The 10,093-nt window shown below is 46.7% G+C and overlaps 1 protein-coding gene across 1 annotated transcript in view; it reads left to right on the plus strand.

Moving 5' to 3' along the window:
- The window catches only part of pvrl2l (PVR cell adhesion molecule related 2 like), a gene marked incomplete at its 3' end in the record, with an annotated part of 187,497 nt that extends 178,353 nt beyond the window's left edge, over positions 1–9,144 (plus strand). The window contains exon 7 of the mRNA XM_080787107.1: positions 8,378–9,144. Within this exon, the coding sequence (XP_080643233.1) occupies positions 8,378–9,144 (767 nt within the window). The remainder of the gene's footprint in view (positions 1–8,377) is intronic.
- Positions 9,145–10,093: the final 949 nt, after the last annotated feature.

A 10,093-nucleotide genomic window follows, 5' to 3' on the forward strand; every position in this document is an offset into this window, starting at 1 on the left:
TTCCTTATCATTTTCCCTGACTTACGGTGCCGCCCGAAATTTTTACCTTTTTGTTAGTTTAGTCAGGAAAGATGAGGCGATTACATTAACATTCATTCCCTTTGCTGTCATTTTTCTATCGAGACTCCTTTTAAACAATATTCTGAAATGTGAATGTGTTAAGATACTCTACTCTTGTTGTCAATATTTATTATACATTTTATTTTAAAGTCACACTATAGCATCCCTATGCTAGGGGGAACATTTGCCCCAAAATAGCAGATCTACAAGCTCACATGAGAGCCTGTACATCGGCTATATTCATCTCTCTGTCAGCAATCGGTCCTGAAAAACATTGAAGACACCTGGTATGGTGGTCCACACATTCGTTGATTCTGTGATTCTATCCATAGGGTCCGAAACCCAAGATCCCCTTTCCAGTTGTGAAGTCCAGTTTAATAGATACAGTACAGTGCTTTCGGGAGAATTTTTAGGTTCCGTTTGAGTGCCTGGTCGAAAGAGTGTTAACTGTGTATCAAAAACTATTAGTAGACGTATTTTCGGGGAAAATAAATGACCTGGACCACAAATGTATTGACTACTAGACCGTGACATTTTTAATTAGTAATGAATTTGCATTTAACACTTTTTAGAAAAAGCGGTTGCCCGACTGCCCATGGCAAGTAAATTAGACGTTTGGGCAAGTGGAGTTTGCTTTCAGGTTGCCCGACAGGCAAGTGCATTCCATCTTCATTAAATATAATTTGCTATTTGTGAAGAACAAAATGCAGCCTTTTTTCCTATAATTTTATAATCGACAATTTACTTTTCGGGTAAGTGGGCATGACCTTTGTGAAAGTAGAATATGACCTCTGAGACATTAGTGTCAACTGTCAACCCCTGTGATGAGATGATCTTATTAAGGTATTTTATAGATAAACATATGCCGGTCAGGTGAGACACATCATTTATTTGACATGAATTAGTATATGACATCTTTTGACATTAGAACGTGTCATTCCCCGAATGATCATTACTATAATGTGGGTAAGCCATGCTGTGCACAAGGATACTATATCCTTCTATACATTAGCTACAACCAGTAAGACGCCCTGAGGGCGAGAAGCGACCTCAGGGGCGTGCACGCATCTGCATAGGTGACAGCAGATTGCTGGGCGAGCGCTGGCGCTTTGGCATGGGGGGGGGGTCAGATCAACATATGCAATGAATTGATTGAATTCTGTACTGGCCATATATGGAGCGTGTCTTAAGTGTACAGGGCTTGATGGGGTAAGATCAACATAATTATGGAACCTGTTCTGACCTGTCAGCTCCATTTGGAGATCTAAGGGTGGCAGCGGGGGCAGTGTCTTGAGTGTACAGAGTTTCATGAGGTCAAATCAACATATGGAATGTCAGAACAGGGCAGCTCCATATAGATCTAAGGGTGGCAGTGGGGGCAATGTCTTTTTTTTAATATATTTTTTATCCCACGATTTTGTAACATCGTGTAACACCCCTGTGTCAATTCAATTATCTAATGTGATCCTGGGCTCTACACACCCTCCACCAACCTAGTCCCGACTCCCCATATATGGGGGACAAGGGGAAAGCAACGGACTTGAACTCATGCTTCCTTCATGCCTGAGTGTCCAAGTTGCTCCTTTACACCTGACAGGGGGGAGAGTTTCCCTGTTTGGACGTAGCGCATGGAAGGAACACGTTATTCCAACCAGTTCCTTTCCCCTCCATCAGGCGCCCCGGCTGGCCAGGGGGAGGCAGTTTAGTGACCAGGGGGGGGGGGGCAGATCTAGGTGATGATCCATGTATGGATATCCAGGGTTAGATGAGGGCAGTGTCATGAGCTTCATAATTATGGAGATGGCCATTTATGGAGAGACAAAAGGCATCACAGAATAAGTGCAAAGTTTTAATGAACAGAGCCGCAGGTTGCTCACATAAACTCAAAACACAAAAGCCTCTGCCTGGGATCTGGATCTCCATTATATGGATCTGGCCTGTTCCCGGTTCGATCTCTGGTTCCTCCTGCCTTACTGCCCTTGAGCGATACAGTGAGCCCAATGAGGGTTCTTTTCCTGCACCGTTTACTTCACTAGGCGCTATAGAAATGCAAACCATTTACACACATTCAGTCCGGTCCTTATCTCTGATAATAAGGGAAACCATTTACACACATTCAGTCCGGTCCTTATCTCTGATAATAAGGGAAACCATTTACACACATTCAGTCCGGTCCTTATCTCTGATAATAAGGGAAACCATTTACACACATTCAGTCCGGTCCTTATCTCTGATAATAAGGGAAACCATTTACACACATTCAGTCCGGTCCTTATCTCTGATAATAAGGGAAACCATTTACACACATTCAGTCCGGTCCTTATCTCTGATAATAAGGGAAACCATTTACACACATTCAGTCCGGTCCTTATCTCTGATAATAAGGGAAACCATTTACACACATTCAGTCCGGTCCTTATCTCTGATAATAAGGGAAACCATTTACACACATTCAGTCCGGTCCTTATCTCTGATAATAAGGACCATTTACACACATTCAGTCCGGTCCTTATCTCTGATAATAAGGGAAACCATTTACACACATTCAGTCCGGTCCTTATCTCTGATAATAAGGGAAACCATTTACACACATTCAGTCCGGTCCTTATCTCTGATAATAAGGGAAAGGCCTGGCTTCAATACTCCAGCTCCAACAGTGGGCTGGCTCCTCAGGTTAGGAGGAAGTGAGGTGAGGCGGCGACAAGAACATCAACACAGGATTATTTGGATTTCGTGTCCCTCTTTCTTCTTCACTACCCTCGCTGCCTTTATCTCGTCTCTTTGCTCTCGTGCCTTCTCTCTCTCGCTCTCTCTCTCTCTCTCTCTCTCTCTCTCTCTCTCTCTTGTTCTTCCTTTTAAATCCCTGTATCAGACTGTATGTTCTCCCTGCCCCCCTCCCTTCCTCCCGTCCTCTCTCCCTATCTCCGTAGGACTTCTTCCTTCTACCCATCCCTTTCTGTACCCCCTTTCACACGAACTCTTCTATGTCCTCATTTAGCTTTCTCCGTCTCTCTCTCTCTCTCTCTCTGTCTCTCTCTCTCTCTGTCTCTCTCTCTCTATGTCTCTCTCTGTGTCTGTCTCTCTCTCTCTCTCTCTCTCTCTCCCCCCTAATCTCCTCTATACGTACATGACACTAATGCAGAGAGCAGATAGAAGCCACTCTGCCTCTCTGACATTTATCACCCTCAGTGCTTTAATGCGAGCCCGGCTGTCTCCGTCGACAACGATGATGACAAGGGAGGAGAAGGAGGGTATGCGACTATGCGTGCGTGAGTGCATGTTTTGTGTGCGTGCGCGTGTGTATGCCTGGCCTATTTTCCTTTGAAGCATAGGCTGTCTCCCTGCCCTTTTTCTTCTTTTTCAAAAATAGCAGACCTACAGTATACAAGCCCGTAGCGCGCCACTCGGTGGCGCGCTACGGCCCATGCGTACCACCTGTTTTGAATGTGCACATAATGCAGATGCAGGAGGCAGCAGGAGGTTGCTGTACTGATAATGAGCGCTTCCATACTCTGATACTCTCTGAAAATTATCATAATTTCTTGACAGGAAGTAGCTCATAAAATTTCTATGGTGGATTTTTATTAAACAAAAACTTTACAGATTGAAAGAGGATAATTCAAGCTTTCCCTACAGCTGCAATTTTGACAGTGTTTAATATAATTAGAGAGGACTTTTCTGTTTGGTTGAATAGGCTCTGGGAAGTGTCACCTAGGTATCACCTTGCTGAATATCATCAGTTAGTGTCAAAGTCAGGCCATCAGCAGTGATGGTCTGATTTTGAATCTGAATGGCTCTTTGTGTTTATGCTATTGCCCTGGAGTATCTATCTCCTTTAATTGAGAGCTACTGATTAGTTAGTTAGGTTAGGGTTTGAGGTAGGTTGTCGGTCTAATGACAGTTGGACCAATAGTATGTCCTCCTTCCACCGCTGCTCATGTAGGCGCTCCTTTCTAAAATATTAGTGAAACAAATATTGTTATTGCATCATACAATATATTTTTATGAACATCCTTTTTAGTGAAAAACAAAGTCAGATTCAGACTTTCGCAGACACTCAGCGAGATGTGTAGGCAAGGAGAGAGAGAGAGAGAGAGAGAGAGAGAGAGAGAGAGAGAAATCCATTCATACAATAATCTACTTGCATGTCAACCTGATATGCAAGCATGCACATGGTTAATGTACTGTAGTTACAGTGAATGAATCACACTAGACTAGCTTTTTCAATTCACTTGTATGGATTAAGGCTCTCAGTGGCCATTCTTTGGATACCATAGAAGCCAGCATGTGTTCTATGGAAGCGTGTTGCGCGAGCGGTTTCGGATGTTATCGCTGTGTTTAATGTCTGTAATCAGCCGTTACTGTCTGACTCACTTCCACATTTCACTTCCGTCTTCACTATAGTGGCCTTCTCGCAGTATGTGGTCATACTGGCTGCATTGAATGGTTTTGGTGAGAACGAAGTGGTTATCTTTGGTGATTATTTTAAGCATTTGTAGTGGTCAAATTAGCAATATGTTCAGAAGCATTTTCCATAAAATATTAATTGTCTTGGATATTTCATACTTTTGTATACAAGCGAAGGTTAAAGCCTCAATCTGTGATTTCTTCACCCGGTTGGCAGTATGTGTAAACGGCAGTAACAATACATTAGAACATCATAATTGTACACATTGTGTTATTTTTTGCCAGGTGGAAACCTGGCTTATGATTGCTCATTTTCTTTTTGCGACCTTCTGAGGACCTATAGTCATGATTGGCTGCCCCTAAGCCAATGGGAGTCTGAACCCATACTCTGAAACACTGCCTAAGCCAATGGGAGTCTGAACCCATACTCTGAAACGCAGCATAAACCAATGGGAGTCTGAACCCATACTCTGAAAGGCAGCCTAAGCCAATGAAACTAGTGCTTCTAGTAGGGACCTAGTCATGATTGGCTGCCTCCTATGCCCTGAAACGGCGCAACACGGAAGTCTGAACCCATACTCTGAAACGCTGCAGCGCGGAGCGAGTGACAACAGCATCAAATGTTATGAGCTACAGGAAAACCATAACAAAACACAGTGAGTGAACCAACAAAAGAACGTCGGAAACGAACGAAAACAACAGGCAGGAGGTTGTGACAGAGAAACATACACGTTAAAAATAATAATAAGCGCTTGTTTCACCTGGCAGTTAATGATACCTGTGTCATTCGTGTTTAGGAATCACAGTGTGGGGGGATTACATGTGGGGCGATCCTTTTCATACAGTTTTTCCAATTGCATACAAACATTTTCAGCCGTGAGATTGTATTTTGCTTTAATCCATGTTCTTGCGAGGGTGAAGGATCATCCCGATAATGGAAATGCTGTCCTATCGCGATGAATGATGAAATCATACAGTATATCCTCCTACCATTTCTAGTCAGAGTGCAGAGCAAGACACAGTCAGAAATTTAATATAAGGCAGCATGCAGAATGTAGAAGGATTTTCTTCTTTGTAAATTAATCAGGACGAGCATCACACTAAATCATAATGGATTTTGGTTCCATTTGTACATTCTCTGAGTTAAATCAACACTCAGGATTTTTCAGTTCGTCCTAGACTGTGACACCACTGATTAATATTTGTTGATCGTGCTTAAGTCTTTTTTGTCCTTTTTTTGCACAGCTCTGGACTGAAGCCAGACTATAATTGTGAAATCCTCTGCACATTTCTCTTGCATGCAAACTCCAGATTTATTGAAAAATGGACAACCAGCCCTAATGGGCCTTTTGTAGGCGCATTGTTCATTACAGCCTTCAAGGAATAATAGATTTTTAACGACTTGATTAATAGGGGGAAAAGGGACGCTGAAAAACCTGTGGTGGGCCGCCATTACTGCAGAGAGTTTCTCATTCAGCCACTCAATAAATGTCCCTTGCACCTTTAAATATAAACGGCACGATAAATATGAATACGTTTTTTTTGGCCCACACGTTGTATTCCCATGTCTCTGAGCTTTTGTGTTTTTATGGTAGAGGGGGAAATCTAGGACAGCCAGTGCTGAATTCCTAATCCACAATGCCTTCTGTCACCTAAATTGGACATCTCCAAACTGTGTCCCCTAATTTACACATCATATGCTGTCCCGGGAGCTCTGCCGCAGCCGCCCCCAAACCGTCTGTCTAACCCTGCCTGGCGTGACCTTATCTTATCTCATGTGAGAGTGTACTGGGGGAATGTGATGAGACAGTGATGTCGGGCTCTCCTCTCCTCTCCTCTCCTCTCCTCTCCTCTCCTCTCCTCTCCTCTCCTCTCCTCTCCTCTCCTCTCCTCTCCTCTCCTCATCCCACTATCTCTCTTCTATTCTAACCAAATGCTTTCTCCTCTTCCACTTTTCTAAGTCCCCAAACTCCTCTCCTCTCCTCTCCTCTCCTCTCCTCTCCTCTCCTCTCCTCTCCTCTCCTCTCCTCTCCTCTCCTCTCCTCTCCTCTCCTCTCCTCTCCTCTCCTCTCCTCTCCTCATCCCACTATCTCTCTTCTATTCTAACCAAATGCTTTCTCCTCTTCCACTTTTCTAAGTCCCCAAACTCCACTCCTCTCCTCTCCTCTCCTCTCCTCTCCTCTCCTCTCCTCTCCTCTCCTCTCCTCTCCTCTCCTCTCCTCTCCTCTCCTCCCCATAGTCCTTGCTTTCCCTCTCCCTTTGTGAAGCCATTAGCATAAGGAATATGCAGTGCATGTAGTTTATCATCCCTCATAGCGGGCTCTCTCAAACGCAGCATTTGCCTGCTGTTTTGCCTATCAGATCTCACATTTGGCCGCAGCACACAGAGCCGCGGCACACAGAGCCTTATCTGAAGTCCAGAGTCATTTCACTGAAAAAATGTCATCCTCTTATTGAGGGCTGTCAGGACGTGCAGTCCCCGCCCCTGCTGCTTGTTTCAGCACTGCTTGGGGTGTTTGGATGGATTTTCACCGCAGTATATTCCATTTGTTTTTGTTTTTGGCAAGCACTGCCGACAAAATTAAGACCCCACTTGATTTGCATAATGCGGGATGGTGCGGTGTTGACAACATATAATCCCCCCCACAAACCACACACAGTTTTTGTCTGACTCGCGTACATTCGGTCTCCACACTCTGCAGGAAAATCAACTTGCAGTCTGTACAGGGAGGGAAAAAGAGACAAAAATGTCCCTGTCACTATACTAGCCTTGGCTTTAGCCGTCCTCTGGACAGCTCGGCTTCTCTCTCCCCCTCCACCCTGGCCCCGTTTGACACTCACTTCTCCTCTGTGGCGCAGTGTGCATCCCTCAAACTCTTTGAACTGGCGATTCTCTATGTCATCTACCCCTGCAGCCAAATTCCTGTTTGAAAAAATGAAACAAAAAACATGCCCTGTTGTGAGTTGTGTGTCGCTGTGTGAGCGCTCTGCGTGTGTTTCCGATCGGTGCGATGTTTGGACGTGGTCCCGGCCGTTTCAGCTGAGCTGACCATTTTAGTTGGGAAACGGGGCGAAAAGCAGTCAAAGGCCAAGGTAAACAAGGCTGAGAGAATAAGGATAAAGGGATGATCGGAGGTAATTGGGGGGATAAAGAGTTGGAATGGGTGCGGGGGTTTTGGACAGATGAACAGGCAGGTAAAAAGCTTTTTGGTACAGATCATTGATCTGCTGGCACTTTCCCCACGTGACTGTAGCTCCTTTCTTCCACTTTTTGCTACTTATCCTGTCCTTGTTCCACGTAACCTCTCTGCCTGTCTGTCCTCCTCGCCTGTCCCCTCTCTGTGCTGTTTGTCTATGGCTTGACACTTCTGGCCCATGGGCAACACAGGGCAACAAACAACCACCGCCGACGCTGTTACCTTTTCCTCTTGCTTTTGCTGTGTTTTGTGTTTGTTTCAATCTTCAACTGAAACAAGAGTGCATAGGCAAACCTGGCTCACACCAAATATGAACTGCTGTTTTAGACAAAGGACGTTTACAAGTAGTGAAGGCTTTGCCTCGGTTGTCAGAGGGAAAAGTCAACAAAAGCTAAAGTGCCAGCGTGGATATGACGTGCATACACTGTACATGTAGAGAGTGGCTGGGCAACCTGGGCCTTGTGGAGAGCAAAAGAACGGAGTCCCGTTCGCCCTGATCCCAGCTGTGACTGAATGTACCCTCACCAAGGGGTTACAGTAGTAAGAAGACTGCACACTTTAAAGAAGAACATTACCACTGCTACTAACCACCATGCAAGACGTTCTTACAAAACCACCATTACCTTCTCCCTCCCCCCCACCCCCCTACACCACCTCCATTATGTCATCCCCATCCACATACACCCCCGACCCCACCCCCTTCCCCTCTACAGAGGCCTTGGCGGACCCCTCCAGTGCCGGCATGGTGGCGGGCGCCGTGATAGGCTCCCTCCTGGCCCTCTTGTCGGTCGGCGGGCTGGTGGCCGCGCTGCTGGCCCGCGGCCGGCGGCGGCAGCGCCGTGGCTACCCGGGGGCCAACGGGGACTCAGTGACGTCCACGGGCAGCGGAGGCGGGGGAGGGGCCGGCGCCGGCGGCGGCCACAAAGCCCGCCTGCTGGGCTTCGCCGGTAGCCCTGGTGACGGCGGCAAGAACGGGACAGGGGGGCCTGGCGGTGGCGGCGGCAACAACAACGGGCCCATCTACACGTACCGCGAGGGCTGCGACGCCACGGGCACGCTGACGGAGAAGGCCAACGACTACCACCACCCGCACCACCACCACCACCACCACCCGCATCACCTCCACTCGCTGGGCAGCGGCAGCACGCCCACCGCCCACGACGTCCTGCTGGGGGGAGGAGACGCGGACGAGGCGGAGCGGCGGAGGAAGTTCAACGACAGCACCCTGGACGACAGCCTGGAGGACGAGGAGGAGGACGAAGAGGAGCGCTACGACCGCTTCGGAGGCGGCGTGGTGGTGATGGGGGGAGCAGGGGGAGGAGGGGGGAGCGTGAGCGGCATGGCGGCTCCGGCGGCGTACCACCTCCGACGGGGCCACGGCGAGGAGCCCGAGGAGGAGGAGGTGGATGCGTACCTCGATGACGACATGGAGTCACAGCGGGACGGCTCGGTCATCTCGCGGACTGCCATCTATGTGTGAGAGGGGAGGGGAGGGGAGGGGAGGGAGCAAAGGGAGCATTTGGAGAGGGAAAGAAAGGAGTTCAGTTAAGTTCCTCCTCTGTCCCAAATATCATCATCAGCCACGTCAGCTGCTCCCAAGCCAGTATGTATTCACCTCACATTCCAAGCCATCATCACCATCATCTCTGTTCTCCCTCTCTCTCTCCGACATGGACGACATGTTCAGTATCATTTTGTTTTTCAAAAGAAAGGAGAGAAATGACAATGAACTTTAAAAAAAGAAGAGGAAACGGTAAATGTTGCTTCAGACGCGTTCTGTTTAGTTTGAAGTTGATGCAGGGTGGGACTTGTGGGGTTGTGGTGATACTCGTGCACTGTGGCTGAATATTATGTGTTTAAATGTATCTCATGGTGGACAACTTGTATTCTTCTATGTGGGCCAAACATTTACTAGCTTAAAAAAAGTCATTGTAAAGCAGAAACGAACAAAAAAAACTAAACGTGTATCTCTGATGCTGCTTACCGCTGTGATTTGCGTTGTTTTCAGTCTTGGCAGAGTCATGTGAACATGTGACGAGTGGCTTCATGTAACATGTAACATGTGACAGTCATGTGAACATCTGACGAGTGGCTGCGTCACAATTTCTACCTTAAGAGAAAAGTGACAGTGGAAGAAACCACAGACTTGTTTGAGACTTTGAGGGTAAACTGAAGCACTATATAAAAAAATATGCCTTTCTGTTGTTTTGTTTTTTTAAGTAATGTATCAACACATTCAACAATACAAACATGGAAAACGTCAAATGCAGATGCTGTCGAATGCAGAAGGTTTCCTGTGTGCGGAGACTAACTGGGGATGACAAAAAGAAAAGAAAAAAACGGACGATGACCCTGAATCACTTAAATTAGAGACGTTAGGGGGCTAAAGAGTCACTGTAACAACAATGATGGAAGAAGTAGGCCCAGGT

The sequence above is a fragment of the Protomyctophum bolini genome, assembly GCF_963924005.1.
Source record: "Protomyctophum bolini genome assembly, chromosome: 17".
NCBI lineage: Eukaryota > Metazoa > Chordata > Actinopteri > Myctophiformes > Myctophidae > Protomyctophum > Protomyctophum bolini.